Raw genomic sequence first — 22788 nt, forward strand, 5'->3', positions numbered from 1 at the left:
GCAGACTGCATGGGTAACAGAGCGTATGGCACTACTTGCGAGCCGTTAGTCTTAAAGACATACCCAGCTAGAAAAAGTATCCAAATCACGTGTCAAACTCAGATATTTCATTCATGTTGTAAGGGGTTGTATAGTTATAAAATAAAATAAAAAAAACTCTCTATACCGTCCCCCTGTGCCAAAGAACCCAATTAAGAAGTTGTTGCTCTGTCTTTCCCGATGCCCACTAAAATAATTTCACGTTTCTAAGTGCAATATTCACCGAGATATGCGAATGCGAACAATTGAGGGAATTTGGGGTAAAACAGCATTAAATGCGGGTAAAATGGTTTCCCCGCATTTAATGCTGTTTTTTTTTTCAAACTTTCTTAGAATATCTCAGAAAATATGGCACTTAGAAACGTTGGATTTTTTTGTTGGAAACCGGGAAACAACTTTCCAATCGGGTTTTGGGGCACAGGGTGTCCGCATAAAAAGTTAACATTTTTATTTTAATAACTATGTAACCCCTGGCAACATGAATCAAATATCTGAGTAATTCACATTATTCGGGTACTTTTTCCAACCGGAAGTATGCCTCTAGGACCAATGGTTCGCCAGTAAAATGCCATATGCCTTGTTACCTATGCGCCCTGTATATCAAATACAGTACGGACTGAAATATTGTGTTGTGTTTAAGCCAACTCGCACGTTGCTTCGTTCGCCTGCGATAGAGCGGTCACATTATGAACCAAAAAGCCACTTGAATGTAGCTTGTCACATCCAACGAAATATCAGATTTTCATCGTATCGAAATTGAAGTCAACAAACTGATAATTTTCTTATTTGAAAATCTGATTAGGGGTCATTCAAGTATTACGTCAGCATCGTGGGGAGGGAGGGGGTTTCGGATTTGCTGACTTTTGATGATAAGGGGGGGGGTGGTGTTTGAAGGTTGCTTACGTCATCAACCACCCCTTTTTGAAGACATGAAACATTCTAAGCTGCTGACGGGGGAAGGGGGGGGGGATCAGTGTTTTGCTGACTTTTGCTAACAAGGGGGGGGGAGAGGGGGTCAAAAATAGCTGAAAATCTGCTTACGTAATACTTAAATGGCCCCTTATTTATGGCCTCCCCTTTCACATGAACAGTTTTGTCACTGCGTTACGCATTGACAAAATCCCTATACCATATACCGGGTGACTCGAAATGTTACGCCGTCCGCCAATAACAGTTTTTTTTTTTGCCTTGTAGCATTTGCCGCAAATTCACAATGGCACTAACAATTTTAAAAGGGAATTAAAATTAATTTAATACTCTAGGATACTTCAAGACATTAATTTTTAAGAATATTGTTGGTGCTGCTACCTACTTTCAAAATCACAAGTGCCTTATGTGGTGATGACGAAGCTCATGTATAAAAACTAAATTCTTCATTCAGTTACGCTCCTTATAAACAAAGTTTATAAACTGACCTGAAAGATCAAAATTCCAGTTCAGTAATTTTTTCAAGACCCAAGGAGACATCCAACACAAAGGTCCTCCACACAAGCAGACGACAGGTAAGATCGTAAAAAGTGAATTTTTCCATACTGCACTTTATAGTAATGTGCTGCCATCTAGTTCAAAAGTGACTCATGTGGTGATGATGAAGTTCAAAGTGAAAAAAACTATATGCTTTATTCCGCTCAGTTCCTTATAAACAAAGCTCGTACTGAACTGGAAATTCAAACTGAAAGTTCGGTTATTTTTATTGAGCATAAGGAGACGTTCAAAAACAAAGAGCCTCTTAATGAGCAGACGACAGGCAAGAAGTCGGTTTGTTCGGTTCCCTACACGCTAAGCTCACAAACAGAACTGAAAGTTCGAACTGCCAGTTCAGTAATTTTTTCAGGACACAAGGAGACGTTCAAAACGAGTTACCTGGAGAGAAGCAGACGACAGAGATTATATGTTACAGGAGGGAGCATCCAGCCACCGCGACTGCAGCGACATCAAATGCAAGGAAATCACGGGACTCGATGAAAACAAAGTTCCCGCCTGGCAATTTGCGCATAGAAATGTACAGTTCGGTCTCTAAATATTGGGTTTTAAAGATTTAAAAAAAGGATGGAGAACTCATCTAAAGGTGAAAAAAGATTAAATTATTTTTATTTAATACCGGAATAATTTCTTTCATTATTTCTTGAATTTTCCTTCATTATTTTTTGAATATTCTTTCATTATTTTTTGAATATTCTTTCATTACTTCTGGAATTTTATTTCCTTTATTAATGATTATTTCTTTCATTACTTCTGGAATAATTGCTTTCATCAATTCTGGATTTGTTTCTTTCATTAATGCTGAAGTTATTTCTTTCGTTAATGCTGAAATTATTTCTTTCATTAATGCTGAAATTATTTCTTTCATTAATGCAGGAATTATTTCTTTCATTGATTCTGAAATTATTTCTTTCATTGATTCTGAAATTATATCTCATGAATTCTGGAATTGTCTCTTTCATTAATTTTATAATTGTCGCTTTCATTATTTCTTTCACTAATTTTGGAATTATCACTTTTATCAATGCTGTAATTATCTCTTACATTAATTCTAGAATATTTTCTTCCATTAATACTGAAATTATCTTTCTTTAATGCTGAAATTATAACTGTCATTAATTTTGGAATTATCTCGTCCAAGCTGAAATTATTTTTTCATTTATTGTTTTAAACTCCTATTTATGCCATAAGAAAATAACGTGGGGGGGGGGGGGTCGTGTTTGTTTCCACCGAGTCACGTGATGTTCCGACGAAAGATGTTGGGGGGAACACAGTTCTCAGCACTGCCAAGGCGGAGACAGCTGACGTCCTACTCTCTCCGGAGGCTTGATTTATATACTGTTGGTGCTGCCATTTAATCTCGAAATTTCAGGCAACTCATGAGATGATGAAAGAGAGACAGAGGGAGTTCTTTGTCATTTTTTGGCATGAAATTTTTTTATGAGACGAAAATTTCGGTAACAAAATTCGTACATTTGCAAGAATCGATTTTATGTAGAAAAAATAATCATTTCTTTCCACAAAAACATTCGGACAATATGTTTGATCGAACAAATAAGTGAAAACACGGATTATGTGGTCTTCAGATAGTGTTACCAGATTCAAAACTGAAAAAGGAGGACGCCTGGTGCGAACCTTAGGCAGTGCCGTCTTAACGCATGCTTCCCCCACCCCGGGCTGTGCCCGAAGAGCCTCAAGAGAAGAGGTGCCTCAGAAAAACGAGACGTAGTTGAATTTTTCGAGAATTTTCCAGGTAGGGCCTCCAAAAAATCACTTAGCTCGGGGGACCTATGATGCTATTACGACGATCCTGCCTGTCAGCCCTACTCTTGTGGAAGTCATGGAATTCCAGTAATTGATGCCTTTACTTCTATTAATTTACATTAATTACGCAAAAATAGCAATAAAAAATTCGAAAAATGATCGAATAGCAACGTATATTTGATTAAGAGATGATGAAGCGCTTTAAAAGTATGACAAAAATGTCTGTCTGTTCAATATGATTCGAGCCACGATGAAGTGTCAGCTGGTGGACCACGCGCTAATTGTTATTAATAATCTATAAATTTTGTAAAATTAATTTAAATGTCGTTCCCTCTCAATGGATCGTGTTTGATTACGATCCAGGCCATCAACGCGTTCCTGAAATAATGAAAAAAATTAGAGTAATAAAATGCGTTCTCTCTGAAAAAAAATTCCCCTCTAAGATTTATGTTCGCAACTCGAAAAGTTTGTAAGTCGGGAACAACTACATTAAATGTTTTTAGAGGGAGCTGCAAAAATTTTTTTTTTGCGTTGGGCCGCGAAATTCTCCTGAGCCCGGACCTGTGTCCGATTTTGAATTTAAATATCTCAGGGAATAATGCACACATTTGTCTGATTGGAAGTTAGAGGACGGGGTGGGGGGGTGGGGGGAATCGTATGAAAATTTATATTTTTTATTTTGTGTACACTGTATTTGATCCTCAAAACTCGTACAGGGTGATTTTTGGTCATATTTTTAGAATTTTTAAACTTATAACCATATCACTACGATGAACGGTTGATGAGATAAAACTGTACTAACACTCCAAGGAGGAACCATTGAATCTTATAATGGTCATAATATTACTAATAGGCAGGGCCGCAACTAGTGGTGGGGGGGGGGGGGAAGCAGGCGAGTCTGGTGCCCCAGGCGCATTACAAAAGGGGGCGCAAATTCAACCGCTCAACCTATCCTTCAGCATTACGGGGGTGCCTAAATGAGTGGTTGCCCCGGCTATAACAACGTATCCAGTTGCGGCCCTGCCAATAAGTATCTTATTTCTGACGATTCACAGTTATATATATTGGGTATTTTTTTTTTTTTAGATACATTGTCAAGTTTGCAATTTACACCTGGTAGCATTTCTTTTACTTCTATGGATCAAACTACACAGTTGATCCACTAATGACCCACAAAAATCATGTCCTTATTCTGTAGAACTTGGTTTACTGCATGGGCCCATCTGGGCACTTCTCCGGGGTGTCAAGTGACAATTAGATCTAGTTCCGATTTTTAAGAGTAAATATCCAAATAGGTAGGTAGGAATTTTTAGCTATAGGTAGTAGTGCCTCTCAGAAAAATCGCTTTGTATGTGGGCGTATGATGATGTTAAGAGACAGCCCTGGGCGTACTTTATGAAAATTGTGAAAAGCTAATCGAAAAACTTGGCAATAATGTGAAGTCTAGTTTGCAATATTATTAGATTCTCATCTTTCGTGCCATCCTTGTGATAATGATCTTCAACTATACAATCAAGTGTTCTTACAATTTTAGGATCTTCTATCGGATGATCGATATTGAAAAAAAAATCGTGCATTAAAAAGAAATACCATATGATATCTTTTTGTGGTGCCCCTTTAGTACTGATGCCCTAAGCACGTGCTTATTTTGCTTAATGGTTAATCCGGCCCTGTTACTGCGTACATGATTTCTCTGGAATGAATGTTTCAAACAAATATTTAAAAATTTTTCACACGTACTTTAGTTCATAGTATGGCTACAACATGAACCTATATCCTTGATACATTACTGAAAACGATGTGAAAAGTTGAACTTTTCAATTGTGATTCATTTGTGTGTGGCTACTCCCTCATTATATACTACTTTTATCCGCATGAAGAGAATAAAATTAATAAAACTGCTTGCTACCACTTTTTGCGATTTTTATCATTATAAGAATGCGTATTTTGGAAGCTACAACTGACATTTTCTCAACGAAACCATAATCATTTACACAAAAATAAACTAATTTGAAATAATACAAATTTCACCCAGTACAGTAACTTGATGACATTGTGTCGTCTTCAAGAGCGCAGAATTTACATTGATTGAAAATAATTTATTCTATTCTTTTTTACTGTATTCTATTACGTTTATTTTGCTCTTTCGTTGTTTTAATAAATTAAAAATTAAATTCAAACATATTTATATACTTCAGACAATTTTTGAATACCTATTTTCGAATGGGAAAAACGGGCGGGGGTAGAAAATTATTCATGTTCGCAAGAGGGGGGCCATAGGAATGAGAAATGGTTGAAAGGGGACCATGGACAAAAAAAGGTTGAGAACCACTGCTCTAGCGTACGGGTTCTCAAACTGTGCGCCTCCAATCTTTGTCAAGGTCACCGCAGAGGTGACCCTGACAAAGGTTTTTGAAAATATTCTTTGTTAAACAGCTCTGAGGAGCCGGATAAGTATTGAATGGGGGAAGAAGGGCGCCTTGGGTGGAAAAAGTTCGAGACGCCCTCTGCTCTAACGTGAAGTTATTTTATGCAATGCTTTTTTTTTATTAAAACGAAGCGATTCCGTTATGCCAGGCGATTCACGACAGGCGTCCAAAAAGAATAAATTAATTTAGTGAATTAAAGAATTAATGAAAGTAACAATAATGAAAACTATTTTCATTGGCCTTGGCCGAAGCACCGGCCTGCAAAATTGAACTGAAATAATTCAAATATTTATGTTCACTCCATCTATTCAACTTGGCAATTCTGTTACAGTCGTTTATACGACGTTCAAGAGGACGAGTTAAAACGTTTTATAAATATGTAAGTCGAAGTCGAATAACTGTGAGCCTTTCTAAAAAATTATTTCTCCCTTATAAAATGTTATAAAATTTAATGTGTGTTTGTGACTGCATTCCAATTCTGTTCTAAAAAAATATCATTTTATACTTGAGAGGAAATTAAATCACATTTCAAATCATTTAAAGAAATAAAATTTAGCGCAACATTACCTTTGGGGCACGATATTGGGTACAAAATGGCGACAAAATCTTCTCGACTTGCGAAAATTACCCCATCTTGGACTCTTATCATTTTTTTTTTTTAGGGCAGTAGATGATTTTCAATCAGGAGCTGGTTCTTTGGGTGTGTTTATCTGCTTTATAATTATTTCAAAAAGTTGAAACGAGGATATTCATCTGGTTTGCAAGATGAACTCTCGTTATAAATTTAAAATTCTTGAATTCTTCCAAAATTTCCAGTTTTTTTAAAGAGAGCGGTTTCCCCCCCCCCCCCCCCGAAAAAGTACTTAGTTGTAACTCTGGGCAGATAATCCGTCGGCTAGCCCTTGCATTGTTGTGTGCAGCTGTTGTAGAGATGGCACCCACATTTAACAGCAGAATGGGTTCGATGCCTATGCCAGAGAATAACATAGGCATCGGAACCTGGGGATCGGGAAAAATAATTTCGGAGCAGCTGCTTTCGCACCTGGCCACAAAATAGTCAAGCCCGTCCCTGACTACATGTAAGCTTTTGGGATCGTTATACTGGTGCATCTTATATATCTACACCAGAGGGGCACCGAAACTATGCCTAGTTACGGGTAAGAATTTCTAGTTTTGAGCCTCGGATAAATTCTGGAGTAAGCAAGTAAAAAAAAGGTTGCTGAATCAGGAAACGAAACTTTGCCTGGTTTACCACTCACGGGTCAAAGGATTTTTGGATTAAACCTTATTCGTAGGGCTCCGATTTCTATATATGTCTCTGCATATTTTTTATTTTCTTGCATATTTCGGTATTTTTACGTGATAAAGCAAGTAAAACGAATTCCTGTTCAAACAATAAAAATGGTTCAAAATAGTTTTTAGACCGCAGTGTTATATTTTTCTAAAACGAATGTTATTTGAGAGAGAGAGGAATGAAAAGTTTTAGGACATTAGTTTTTAAGAGCATAAATATCCTAGCCCTACTTATTACTTATGAGCCGGGAACCTCTTCCGGGCTCCCCCCCCCCCCCAAGGTAACTATTTTGGTGAAAAAATATCCAGAGCAAACACCTGTTTCTCTATGCCATACTTTTTGCAGCTTAGCAACTCAAAATTTCTCTGGAAGATATTCTTTGTGCACAAGGTCATTTTATCATGCCGCCCCCCCCCCCAATAACGGACAATTTTTTGAATTATGCTGACGCGCAGTGCCGTAACTAAGCAGGTGTATCCGCACACGGTCCACTTGGAGGGGGTTCAAGAATTTGCCTAAATGCGAATTTTTGCTTTTGGGGACACCGACGGGACGACAAAAAAAAAATCGTAAGAGAGGGGGGTGACCGCAAACGAGACTTATTATTGAAGGGCGTAAAATAACGCAATTGTTTGGTTTTGTAAAAGAAGTTTTACTGTACTTAGATTTGTATTGCCATCAGGGTCTCCCAGTGGACCCATGCATTAAGACAGGGCAGCTTCTCTTCTAACTACAAAACATTCCATTGAGCAAAAGGCTGAAGATGTGAAGCGGGGTGTGTCAGGTCATTCAAGATTCAAAAGAGGATGTGTACAACAAATAAAGCTAAACAAGACATAAAAATGCAATTACATTTTAATCAGTATTATCTGGAATCAATCTTTTTTTTGCTTCACCCCACAACAGGAAGTTTCAATTTACAATTTTTTTTTTTTTTCAAATTTACAAAGACGTCAATTTTTTTTTTTTCCAGAGCAGGTCAATGACACATACATAATAATACTGTCTAAAAATTCTTTTCAATAAAAAAAACCATCACAGAAATATGCAGGTGGTAATGAAAACAAAAGCTTTAGAAAATGACGATGAAAAATAGAAGAAACTAAACAGTTTCCTTCTCTTGACAAGTAATTTCATTACGATATTCAATCAGTTCAACCCTGTTTTCTTGGATTCACAACTGTTAGGTAAGTTCTTATAGGAAATATTGCGTAATACACTGTGTGCAACAAATCGATATTCATTACAAGGAAAATTACTTCCCTCAAGAGCATCCTGTGAACCAACAACAAAAAAATAAAATTTGTACACGTAAATCAGGACGTGACAAAGGAGAGAAAAAGACAACATACATATTGAGTGAAGCAAACCAAGCAGCACTAAGTTAACACAAAACTTTCATATTAAACAGATTTATAAATACAAACATACAAAAATACTGAAACTGACATAACTAATAACAGATTATAATTTGGGTATGACATTGATGAAAGTTTGTTGGAAGCTATAGAGACAGAGTGAAATGAGGATCATATATACGGTCAAAGTTAATCAGAATGAGTCATTCAAGAAAAAGGATATTGGTTCTACAAATCACTTTCAATCAGCCACATATTTTCTTCTCAGCAAAGATTTTATCAAAAAAACTTCACATCTTTCATGAAACTGCACAATTGCATCATTATCTCACGAAAAATCTGAATCTTAAAATCTGTGATTCAATAAGCAATGGAACTGGTTAACAAGCAAAAAATTTCAACAAAATGATTCAATTTGAGTGACGATTCAGATTAAGAGAAAAAGTTTGCTTTGTTTATTTAGTTCTTTATCACAACTGAGCCAATAGTTTGTTTCTCCTGCACATGTACAGTGGGTAATATTCTTCCCTACAGTCTCTGGTCAGTGTGCCTCACTTGGAAAATGAACAGGATTGTGACTGTTCACAATACAGAACTAGGTGTACCATAGGACATTGCACGTGACAGAAAGAGCTTAGGAACGGGATTTCATCTTAGGAGGAGAAAGAGAAATGAGGAATCCCTCACTTCAAGTGAGATAAGAAAGATGTATAAAATGTGGGAAGCCATGCAAAATTTTGTAGAAAATAACCACCCAAGTAAAGTTGTAGCAGTGCAATGAATCTAGCCAATGATGCAATGCAATTTTCCATCTCAAAATCCTTAAAAAGGAACAAGGTAAGAGTCATTGGATGAGGTTTTTTCAAAGTCACACAAAAAGAATAACAGGCAACAATGAGTCAGTGAATCGTCCTGAACGATGGACCTCTGTTGTCATTTATAGTGACTTTAATTTGAAAACCTTTTTTTTTAAATTATTGTATTATGTTTATTTATGGCATTTTTTTTTATTTTATTATAGGATAATTGTAATGTTTATTATATTTTATTGTGTTGTATTATTGATAGAATGCAGTTTTTATTAGCCATTTTATGCCAAATATAATTTAGAACAAATTATTCAGCTTTCCACTATACAATCGATTTTCCGCTATTGATTTAGATGAGCTTGTCCAAGGAACGAATTATGCTCATTAACTGAAGTTCCACTATGTATCATAACAAGTTTTGCGATTATAAGATTTTGTTTAAATGGCAAAGTAATTATGGATTTTAAATTCATGTAAATAAATTACAAAAAACATGGATGGAGGTCTAAATTGCGATAATCACAAAGGAACAACATAAAATAAAATTTAACACATGGAAACTGCAGCAATTTACGATAAGGACGGGATGATGATACATGCGATATGGAATGACAAATTTCAAATAATCACTGATTACTACTCACAGAAAATACAACTCATTATCATGTGTGTTAAGTACTTTTCTATAAAATTTGATGCCACCAAAAAAAAAAAAAAAAAACTACACTGCTGGGAATAAAATCCAGGAAATGGGACTCGAAGCAATAAACAATTGGACATGTAGTAAAAACATTTCTTCATCGAGAAAAATTATGTGAAGTTCTTGGAAATGTATCAAAGCATTTTTTTTTCTAAAATGAACACCAGAAAATTCCAGTATAAAACCACACGATCGATGCACGATTTATGGAGAAATATTATATCACACTCTATAACTATAAAAAAATAAAACCAATACAAATAAACCATACGGAGAAACTTAATACTGGAAACTTAATTATAAAAAGTAATTTTAAATTAAAAAATAAAACTATCGAAATCATAATCACCACTGTGACATGAAATTACACAAAGCATAGCGATGTTGAAAACATGGAGTTGCTCTTTTATTCTCAGTTGACTTTGTCTTCTAATTGACAAATCATGGTTGTAACAGGCTCTGAATGGATTGACTGGATAACGCGTTGCCTTATTGAAATATGATAAGTACTTGACAGAATATTTTTCAGCAAAATTACCAGACTCAAGAGAAATACAAAAAAAAAAAAAAAACTACTCCCTTCATTAGCATAGTTCACAAGTAATATAGTATTTTCAGTTTTGCGCCACATAATCAAGATCATTAATGAAAAAATTGAAAGGCAAAGAGATTGAATCCTGTACAATGCACCATCTAATCACATGAAGGAATACAATAACGCTATTTGGACACAAGTTTGAATATCCACTTACCTTTGTACAAGTTGGAGAATCATATAGCTGAGAACTTACACATTTTATCTAGAAATGAGTAGAGCATAGGGGAGAAAAGACTACAAGGTTATATACATACATGCCCCCATATGGTGCTTTTGGAATTATTTTACTTTATCAAATTTTGTTTTTTAAAATAGGAGAAAAAACTATCACAACCTACTCTTGGGATGCAATCTCCAATTGATGCCACAATGATAATTTTCCCTTTCATTCCATAGCTTTCTTCCAACACATTTTCTCTTGTCTAACGGCTTTCCTTCTGTGTCAAACCTTTCCAATTTACTTGCTTCTTTCTCAGCCACATTCCCATCAGCTTAAATTGACTGTTCTTTTTTTGTCTTTGTATTCTATCAGCAAATTTCTGTACATTTCTGACTCCTTTCTAGAACTTGAATAGATTTCTTTTTCCAGAAGCTGCCTGTACCTCCAATCTTTTCTTATGTGTGGCGGTCTTCTGTCCTAAAGTACCTTTTTTAATTTTTTTCATCTATTCTAATTTTGACAATCTTTGTATCCCTGAGATGTCTGCTCTGAACTTTCATTCCAGGTGTGTTCAGCTTCTTTACAGCAAAATATAGAACATACAGAGAATGACAGGTGGAGTGTTGTGCAAGCTTGCAGCTGACAAAGAAAAGGCCTCACATGATTGAAACAGACGGTGCAACTCGAACTCACTGATCAATCAAGAAAGAGCGTGCTTCCAAGAAGAAAGCCAACAATGGTCTAGGAGTTTTAGGAGGGATGTTTCAGTTTCGCTAGAGACACATCTGGAAGAATAGTCCAGAGCTGACAACTCAAGAATACAAAAGTTATCAAAATTCGAATAAGAGGGAAAACAAGTTATGAAGTGATAGTTTAGGACACAGAAGATTGCCACATACAAGATCAGAAGGACAGTGTTTCACGGCTTCTGGGAAAAATCATCTATTCAAGTTCTAGGAAGAAGTCAGAAATGTGCAGAAAACCACTGATAGAATACAAAGTCTGAGAGAGGGATGTGACAGAAAAAGGCAAGTAAACTGGAAAGAATGACAAAGAAGGAAGATTGTTTAGAAGAGAGAAAATGTGTCTGAAGATATAGTATGAAAATTATTGTTGTGGCATCAATTGCATCCCAACACAAATTTTTGGTCTTGTTAATTCCACTTTCAGTTACAGAGTAAAAGTTAGGTTATTGGATGGTGGTCGCAAAGCAGATTTTCAAGAAATACATTGAATGAGTAAAGAAAAAAAAGATTCAGTTTGTTTTTCATATGATTTGTTTTAGGTCAGAGATGTTTCTATATCCTGTAGAGCAGACTCTTTCAAAATGCTGGTTTTTTTTTAAGGCAGGAAATTTTCGCTACACGCAAATTCATATTACACAAGATGAATGATAATGCTCATATATTTGATTGAATTTAAAGAGCATGATAACCAATTTAAACATCTGGAAGAACCTTGAAATTACATTGTTTTTAGGAAGATCATAAGACAAGATTTCAGCAATTTCCAAAGCAAGTGAAACGATTAAAAATATCTGCCTGCCGATTGAGTGAGTGAATCGATTACTGTATTCAAATTTCAGATATCGACAATACCCTAAAATGGTGAAGCAGTTGAGGGATTTCATACCTGCTGGGTATGCATCACACTGACTAGAAACAGCCAATATACAAAGAAGTCTGCACAAAACAGTTGTATAGGTACATCCCGACTCTCAACATTTGGAACCTAATTTGTATCTTCGGTACCAATCACAAAACAGTAATAAATATGAAATAACACAGTTAAAAATTTCAGTTTTCCTCCCCGTATAACAGGGATAAATACGGGTGTAAACATTTCTTTACGAAAAAAAAAACCTTACAAAATATTACACACAGGCAACATCCAATCAAAACATTTCATATACTTTAAAAAAAAATACTGGAAGTAGCATCGAATACAAATATCATAGAATATTTCTGGTGGTCTATACGTAGAGATAAGTTTGTTTTTTGTACAATATATGTATGTATATATGCGTATGTTAGGCAATTGTCCATGCAAAGTTAGTCAAAAGATTTGTTCGATGTTTCCTCGTTAGTCGCTCAGCACATCCACAAACCAATGCAAGGAAAATGACATTTGTCGGGTGAAACAAAAATAGAAAACAATTCATCTGCCAAAAGGTGGCAATGTTAATCTTCGTAGTAAATTAGAAAGTTCCGGATAGAATCGGTGTGAAATATTCAGACTGATTCCGTAGTTATAAATGTTAACAAAAAAATGTTGGAAATACAATATTAAAAAAATAATAACACATAATCAAAAATTTAGAAAAAGGACAAATATCACAAAGTTTGCGATAGGCAATGTCACGAAACTGAACAATTATGGATTCCATCGAAACAGATGAAAAAAGAAAAAAAAAAATCAGTATAATTATGTTTTTTTTTTCTCGACCTTGAGCATTGGCAGTTTTATTTTGGGAGAATCAAGGAGATAATGATATAATTATGATCAATCACAGAGGGCCGCAGTCTCCCAGGAACTTTATACAAAAAAAAAAAAAAGAAAACAAAAATTACAATAATGAAAAAAATATTTACACCTAAGAATTTGAATCTTCACTGACCAGCAGCTAGAGGAGTAAAGTCCGCACGCGGTGCAGGGGATGGAATGCCGTCAACAGAGAACCTTCATCCTGCATATATATGTATACCATGTATTCCACTCTTTCTCCTCGCATAATTCAATGTTGAATTTGCTCAATCAATTAGCGGGACGTGTCTGTCAAACAAGGGCAGAGATGAACTAGATGAACTTTTTTTTTTCCTTCTCCGGTTTTCATCAGGGGGAAAAAAACATGATACTCCTTTGTTATTAAAATGAAAACAAAATGTTTCACGTCGGTTTTCTTACACTTTTGGCTTGAATTCTTCAGCTATTCCCCCCCAGTGTAAGTAAAAAACACGAGTTCTCCACCGTACGCTGGGGTCGAAAAGAGATCTACAGTAATGGTAAAATGCACTCATCTCACGGAATGTCCAGGCAATCACAAAATCTGTCTTTGCGAATGGCAGTGAATAATTCTGAAAATAAATGAAAAACATGAGTAAACAGGTCAAAATAAGATCATAAGATATTCTCAACACTTGAATGCTTCCATCTCAATTGGATGACACTTATTAGGGTGCTGAATCCTTCATTTATGGTTTGAGGTTTTGAGAGAATGGAGAAAAATTACTTTTTTTTTTTTCTCTTGCACATACAGTGAGGCACAATATCACACTATATACTGGGAGAATTCAACCTATTCTGCCAAATGAAAAAGGGGGGGGGGGATGATAGATGAGCTGAAGTGGATCATGAAACATCCCACCAATCCTGGTTTATCTCGAACCGTTTGGGTTACAGTGGATAATCGATTGTGGGACAAAAATTTGTCAAAGTCAGAATAACCCAGATTTGTGATGTTTCTGAGAGACCTACCCATAAACTAAGCACATATTTGAAAAGAGCAGAAAAAATGCTATAAAGCGACACTAATTTCATTGAAATATCTGGTTTTAATGGCAAGCTACTAGCACTGAAAGATTGGCAAGGTGTGTAAAATCAAATAGTCACCAAATTTTTTTAACACCAATTCTGCAAACACCCTTTTAGCTAATTGGTCAAATTTGGAAAAAAAAAGAAATTGCCCATTTCACCAGCTTTCGAAAGAGCCTACAATAAACCATATCAGTTTTCTGGTTAAGGAAAAATTCAGTCTTTTGTTTGCATTTATCTTCATATTTTTTGCAAAATGCGAAAAATACGACCATAGCTTAAACCCTGTAGCAGACTGAAAAACAAAAATTCTTGAAATGTCAGTGACTGATTGAGCTGAGCCCGATTTCTATATGGGCCACACCAATTTAGGGTTTCAAATTTAAACAAACTATCTTTGTTGAGGAACCAGACATTTTTCAAGTTTAGGCCTTACAATGCCTACATTTCGTTGCCCAGTCTCCCCCCCCCCCCAAGTCAAAGGTGGACCCGGTGTTTGAGATTATCTTATAGTTGTACTATGAACTACTGATAAAGAATTCAAAATACTAATATTAAATTTCATGTGTATGTAAAATTTATGTGCAATAGTTCTACTGTGAACAAAAGCAAACATGCTAACAGTTGCTCTGATTTGTCTACACTGAAAATCACTAGTATGAATCATCAATGTACCAGTGTATGTGTTAACACAATAAGTTAAACCCTAAAAGCTAAAAAAAAGTACAAAATTAAACTTTTTTTAATCTATAAATATTGTTAATATTGTAATTTTAATTTACATTTAAACAAATTTTATATTGCTTTTAAATTTTCACAATATTGCAAATCGAAACTGATGCCATTTTGCTCAAGTTATCACTTTGCTTAGGCAGTCATCATTTTTCAACAATGTGAATAATGACTTAGGTTTTACAGTGTATATACAGGGTGATTATAATTATCCTGCATGTACTTAATACAATTTCCTGTGTGTAGTTTAAAAACTACTCATCTGAATACAGCCACATTTTTAGGATATCTTAACCATGGGAGAGAGATTTATGAAATTAAAAAAAATATTCCAATTTTCAACCACCAGGTAAAAAAGTGGCACTTTTTGAAATTAAATTGTCTTTTTTTTCCTACATGCACCATATAGCGTATATATCAAGTTTAAACGGAATACATCCTCCAGAATGGTTGCTACATAGGCCAAAGTAGTGTCAGTATACTGAAACTACTATATAGCACCTATTGTGGTAGATTTATTGCATAGAAACTTGGTATATACGCTATATGGAAAATGTAATAAAAAGCCCACCACTTTTTCACCTGGTGGTTGAAAGTTGAACTAATTTTTTTTATTTGATAAATCTCTCTTCCATAGCCTCATTAACATATCTTAAAAATTTGGCTGTATTCGGATGAGTAGTTTCTGAGGAAAAACTACTCAAAGTACAGGAACTTTAATTATAATCGCCCTGTATTTTTATGCAATACATAAGACTGTATACAGGCATAAAGGCACAGATCTCTAAATACAATCTACATCAATAGTATTTTTGCAATCATACCTGTATAACACTGAGGAGAATCCAATCCAGAATGATCCACGCAAGAATGTGAACTAGATAGACTACAAAAACATCAAACTGGAACAAATAATTGACTGCCCAGGCTGCACACGCTCCCAGGACAACACATTCGGACAGTGGCTCGAAGATTATGGTGTACGGAACCATAGCAAACCTAAGCTTTGCCCACCTGGTTTTTTGGAAGAAACGAAAAACAAAGCTATAAGAAATTGAACAATTTCACATCTCTGCGCAGTGGGGGAACATTTTCTTGTGGGGGAAACTGGGGTGAGAACTCTGAGCCATCTGTACATGACTGCATCACACCCTTTCAATGCCAAATAGGCAAAACATTCACTGAATGTGTAAATATAATGCAAGAAATCCAAACTACGAGACATACATTCTTTCACTTTAAAGAAATTTATAACAATGAATACTTACGCTATTAAAAAGTAAAACTTTTTTTTTTGGGTTTATATACCTTGTATAAGAGGAACTATTTTCTCGCAAAAAAAAAAAACCACTATTTCTATTGATATTTATATAATATTTTGATATATATATACATGACATTTTTTATTAAATACTTACATTTTCAAAATAATAAAAAGTTGTTAACAGTTCCACAAAGCTTTATCAGTTGAAAATTTCAAATTACCTTATTTTATAATTACAATTTCCTATTCACCTTTTTTTTAAATCTCAAATAGTTCATAATAGTCAGTGGCATACCCAGGTATCTGTCAGTGGGGGGTGAAATATAATTAGGCACCCTATTCTGTTCCTCATTTAGGTACAATTAAAATAAATTTTAGGTATACAAAGAAACTTCTTGCTAAAATTTCAATCTCGATGGTAACCTCATCGAGCTAAATTTACCTTGACTTAATTTTTCCCACGTTTCAAAAATGTGCTGCCACCTACTGTGGGAAATACACATTATCAAGTATTTTACAATAGAAAAGTATTGCACTGCATTTTTTTATTTTTCAAAAAATTCTTTTGTTTGATGAGCTTTCAAAATTTCCCACATGGACAAATTTTGGCTAGTTTTTCTAACGAATATGGGAAACTTCCCACGAGTTACCATCACTGCGCGTGATTGGAAAATACATGCAGATCTATATGACCTTGAATTTTCTGCACGTCCTCAAAAAGGCAGAACATCGAGCTCAATGGCAATGCAATAGCCCTGTTTACACGAGAAATTAAAAAATAAGATAAAATCGTCACAAACACCATTGGAAAAAACCGCTATCCGCCAAAGCCAAAAAATTTCTCCCCAAACCTTTTTGAAACAAACCCAATTTGGTGGGAAAACTGCCAACCTCTGGCAACTGTTTCTAATATGAATTGAACACAAATTGCCCCCCTCATACTTGTCACAATTTTTGAAGAATTCGTTAGTCATTGTCAGGAAGATAGACACCAATGTTGGCAGAATTCTGATTGAGGGAAGCATTCATTGCCCCCTGCCATGCCACTGAATACAGTTGATGCTTCAATATAACTACCCCCTTTGTTCTGTAGAAAATGGACGTTATATTAACAGGGTCATTATATCGAAAGTATAACATATTATATAGTCATTCTATGAAAACATTGGGACTTATCCCACCAGTCATTGTAATGGAATGATCGCTATAATGAGAGTTGACTTATAAAGTTGAACTTGAAATTAATTAATTTTTTTTAAATGTCTTATAAAATTATCCCTATAGAAACCTCTTAAGCATTTTTCTATAGCTCAGAACCCTTAAGTGAAGTCTATTTCCATCTAATCCTTTAATTTTCCCCATCAGTTAGTGCAATTAAAGGCAGACCACTATATCACCATTTGTTTTCGACAAACATACAGCTATAGTAATAAAATATGAGTTTAATGCAATTTAAAAAAAAAAATAGACTGCATTAAAAAATACTGAAGTTCCCAATAGTTTAAAAGCTAAAATAGGCATGCGAAAGGCTATAATTTACCCATTTTGCTCCTTTACAACCACTTTTGTATTCCCCCATGTCGGCTCGCACACTTTCTTATTACAACTGGGAGTCTTGAATTCAGTTTCCCTATAGCTCAGTGAATGAATCAGATTGAAGGGTTTTGTAGGACATTCATGCCTAACGAATTTGGCTGTCATGAGCTGAAGTAATCGCTACAGTACATTGTCCTGGGAAATATATTTTTGTACATGTGTTTGTAAATTTTTCTTTTCTTTTGGACACAATAATTGAAGTGTTGCAGACTGCACCACAAATTTGAGATGGAAGAGATATAGACAACAGAATAAGCACATATGCGAGATGTGATACCGATGAATTTTGGAAGGAAAATTCTACAGGTCTCTGTGGGGAAAATCAAAATACTTCTCCTTTTTGATCCGGACAAGTGTGCTAGAACACTACACTACAGAAGCACAGCTGCTTGATTCTCCGCAGAGGCCTGTAGAATTTTCCTCCTGAAATTCACATCTATACACATGAATAACAGAAAGCGATTCCATCATATATCTTTGCATAACATCCATAGCTCTCAATTACATCTTTACTGCTACTGATTAATCTGATCTATACATTGTAGAGATGAATGGCACTGCATAATACAAAATTCAAATGAAATGTGAAAAAAAACAAAAAAACAATCGGAACATGAAATTCACAGAGGAAAAAAAAAACACTGTAGCAATCTGTATTCACCTGGATATCCTGTTATTGAAATTTTCTAATTCACATATTCCAGAATTTTGCCACGCTGGCTGTGAACTTATTTTTAATGAGTAGCCCCTGCAAAATACCAGTACTTGCATTAAAACATAATAATAAATAAAGACATTAATTGAATCATCATCATATGTGAACAATAATCAAACACTGCTCAGGCTTTGGAAGTGCTGAATGTCTCAGAAAACGTAATGCATGATAACATTTACAACTTACCTTTTAAAAGTGTCATGCCTTTTAAAACAATATGTATTGCAACATGTAGATAACATGGGGTTAATATATTTTCTTGGAAGCATATGGCAAGACAGAGGAACCATTGAGACATAAGCACGTGAGCTTAAGGCTAAGGTACTTGAATTGAATCTGGTACATATTGGCTTCTAAAAGCTAAGATTGCAACGGCTTATATATTATAACGATGCCACTTTAAAATTGCCCCTCTGGATTGGATGGTTAGTGGAACACAAAGATATATGGTACTCAAACGTAGTCTCTTCATATCGAGCCTTTGGTGCACAGTACGGTACAGATATTGTCTTACCGAGTGATGCTGCAATCATGGATGTAAAGTTGTGGTGATCCCCTCTGATGTAGTTGTGGAGGTCGCTTGTCAAATCTGCTTGGCTACCACAGCAATATAGCAATTATGGAAACAATTCCAAACAAGTCAAACAGTTGACCAGAGACAGTCAATTGAGGGTTCCCAACACGTGATTAGCTGTAAATTGCCATAGTAGCCCAGTGAAATCAATGAGCAACCTCCACAGCTGTTACATCTATGGTTACAGCATCACTTGGAAAGACAATATCTGCCAGTTCTTTGCACCAAACATTCAACATGAAGAGACTAACATGAGTACTGCATGTTTGCATTCCCTTAATCATCCAATTCAGAGAGTCAAGATTAAAATGATGTGTCATTGTATTATATAAGCCGTTGTGTGCTTAACTTTTGGAAGCTGATGTACATGGGATGTCTGCAACCCTAAGCTGTTTTAGTGTTTTCCTTGAATCAGAACCCATATTGAACAGTTATTTTGCGAGTTCTTCTTGAAAGTTTCAGGTGTGAATATATATTTTCCCTCCCCATCAAAAATTAATGACCCACCACTAAAGAACTGTGTAGGCAGGAACATTCATAGGATTGACCTTTGCGGGGGGGGGGGGTAACAAAGGCTTGGGGAGAGAGGGCCACAAAAGTTTTCATCCCAAGAAATTTTGAGTTACCACCATTCAAAAAGCATTTAAATTAATAGAAATTGGTTAATATAGTATGAGGCCGTTCAAGTATTACGTCATAATCGATGGGGGGGGGGTTCCAATTTGCTGACTTTTGATGACAAGGGGGAAGGTTTGGATAATGCTTACATCATCAACCACCTTTTATGAAAATATTAAATATTTTTAATGGCATCTTACTTGGAGCGCCAAAAACAAGAAAGAAGTAAGGCAATTGAAGTAACATCCCCCTATTGATAAGTCCCCTACAGAGCTACTTTAGTGACCTCAATGTTTCACGGATCCAAGTGATCTGGAAATGTACCACGTATCACTTAAACAGTCTGAGAATGCGTCGCGAGTAATTTGAGTGATGTAGAACAGCACTGGGGGCCAGTTAAGTGCTCTAAAACTACGCCACATGTCACTCAAGGGATCTCTAAATATGTCACGGATCGCTTAAGTGTTCTGGAACTGTGTCTCGGGTCATTTAAGTGATCTGAAAATATGCCACGGGCCGCTTAAATGTTCTGGAATTATACCACGGGACATTTAAGCGATCTGTAAATGTGCCGCTTAGTTCTTTTTTACAAAATTAGGTTTCAAGAGGGCAGGCCACATCAAGTAACTCACAGGGCCATATTTGGTCCGCGGGCCAAGGAACTTTATGTGATTTATCATTATATGGCTAAGAGGGTGGGTCGCAATGAATTTATTAGATAAATTTTAAGTTTATAGACTTCAAATAACATTGAAATTAACAGAAATTGACTATAATAACATAAAGGAATTTTCTTCCGAAATTTCAATTACAAAAAAATTATTTTATTAAAAAATAAATTTTTGATCGTGGGAAGGGGCCACGGGAGAGCCCCCCCCGTGTGTACGTCTCTGATCCCATCAATATGAGATAGGTTTCAGAGGGGCAGAGCTGATGACGAAATTTTGCTGACAAGGGGGGGGGGGGGTCAACGTTTTGCCTACTTTTGCTCACGAGGGGGGGGGGTCAAAAATAGCTAAAAATTTGCTTACGTAATACTTGAACAGCCCCTATATAAAAGGTATTTTCTTTCGCTATTTTAATCCCCCCAATTTTTGGTCTTGTGGGGGGCACGGGACCCCCTTTGCTCTCCCTACATATGCTTGTGTATATGGGAAAAAGACACTAACAAAGTATTTTTGAAAAATACAAAACCACAGTGGTTCTTTAATTCATAATAGGAAGCAAATCGTCCAATGTACTCACTCCAAAAACCATCACCAACAACTTGGAAACTAAATTGCCCAAGAGTTAAACTAGAAAATAATTTTACCATAAGCCTATGAAAAAAAAAATCCATTCCGATATAATTTCTCATTTTTATTTTAATATATGCCTGGTTTCACCCATCTCCGTTAGCCACAAGAGAAGCAACATGTGGTGGATTCATCAGCTTTAGGGTGCATGCATGGCAACGGGGTTGGGAGGTCACAGCTACCACATCACACATAAACCTCGTAGTCTTGTATTATACATTCTGAAAGTGCCGCCATGCATCTTCACAATAGATTAACATTACAGACAGCATAGCGTTGGCATGTAATATAAATAACATAGTTTAATATGGAGAATACACGAATTTGGTTCATAGCCCATTCAAAAAACCTCAAAATATTTTGCATTTTAATTACAAAATGCAGCAAAGCCTCCCAACGAAAGGCCACTAATGGGACTGAAAACGTGGCTGCCATTGGGAAGTGGCTGTTATTAGGAATAACAAGTTTTATTCTGAAGGGGGAAAAAACTAAAATTTGCGATCATGTAAATCATTTTGTGCAAACTCAATCCACTCCACATGGCAAAATGTGGCCTGCAATTTCAGACAATTTTGTAAGAATGAACTATTCGTAGATCACTTCAGTGACTCGCAGCACATTTATAGATCACTTCAGTATCATTTTCTCCTCTCCACTGATTTCAATGAATCCATCTAACATTTGCACCCAGGAAAAGAAAGCATGCATTTCTTTCTCTCCCCCGCCCCATATAGAGTTAGAGGAATAAAAAAAAAGACCCTTGAAAATTATTTTTCTTTTGTCCAAAAGTTGCTAGTGCAGTAAAGATTACTGTTGTTCGGAGGTGGCCATTAGAGGAGGTTTTGCTGTACAAACATTTAAATTTTTTTTTTCTCATTGAAAATAATATTCAATCGGAAAAATCTTTGAAAAACCCTGTCCAAGAGTTTTAATAAAATTACATGCACAAATTTTATATTATTCAATGGTTTTTTTTTTTTCAATTTACCTGTCAGTAAATGATTTGGCGAAGAAAAAGTCTTCTGCTAGATATTGTCCAAAGGCTTTCATACCCCCAACCTTATCCAACAGTTTCTTTTTCATGAGAGCAGACATACCGGTAGGGCAATTGATGTGGAAGAAATCTGCAGCTAAGTATATCCTAGCATGCGCTGTTCCAAAATACACCTGAAAGATAGAAAAATAAAAATTATTGAAACAAACTGTTGTTACACGATCAACGTTGCAAGTCTTGCAATGCACTTTGAATTAGTTTGATGTAAAATCCAATTTTTTTTTCCTTGCCCCCTCTATTGCAATTTGTAACTTAAACATACTATAGTAAAAAGCCTGCATAATGAATAATGATAATCAAAATGACCAGAGAAACATATCAATAATATCGATGTAGAGGAGATTATATTGTACAGTGAAAGCTCACTACAACGATATTCTATAAATGAGCATATTATACTTTAATATGCATGTTAGTATAAGAATACAATAATTTAAGTATTCTGTACTCTCACAACATCGTATTAAAATTATGCATTTCTTTAAGAAAAATGGAAAAAAATAGATAATTTTTTAAGTAATGGCAGAAACAGTATTTTTTGCCCCTTAAATAAGGTGGTAAAAACCAAGATAAATTTTTTTTTTTACCAAGACAGTAAAAACCATCAATAGTAATAAATACTGTGCCAACCCTGGGTAATTCAATCTAAAACATTCACTCAATCAAAATTTAAATTCTTATTGGGTTACGACACATAAAAACTAGGCCATATAAATCAAGCCGAAACTTTTGCCGATGGCGGCCCAGATCTGTTGGAAATAATGTTGAAATCATGC

The 22788-nt window shown here is 35.4% G+C and overlaps 1 protein-coding gene across 1 annotated transcript in view; it reads right to left on the bottom strand.

Moving 5' to 3' along the window:
* Positions 1-7845: 7845 nt before the first annotated feature.
* GlcT (ceramide glucosyltransferase) overlaps positions 7846-22788 on the bottom strand; it is a 35112-nt gene continuing 20169 nt past the window's right edge. The window contains exons 6-9 of the mRNA XM_089237768.1: positions 21947-22125; positions 18418-18504; positions 15721-15910; positions 7846-13707 (exon numbers count right to left, since the gene is read on the bottom strand). Of these exons, the coding sequence (XP_089093894.1) occupies positions 13534-13707; positions 15721-15910; positions 18418-18504; positions 21947-22125 (630 nt within the window). The 3' untranslated portion in view covers positions 7846-13533. The remainder of the gene's footprint in view (positions 13708-15720; positions 15911-18417; positions 18505-21946; positions 22126-22788) is intronic.

This window comes from Pholcus phalangioides, unplaced genomic scaffold (genome assembly GCF_987345545.1).
Source record: "Pholcus phalangioides strain wild (caught in Gottingen) unplaced genomic scaffold, Ppha-v1.0 ptg000010l_1, whole genome shotgun sequence".
Taxonomy (NCBI): domain Eukaryota; kingdom Metazoa; phylum Arthropoda; class Arachnida; order Araneae; family Pholcidae; genus Pholcus; species Pholcus phalangioides.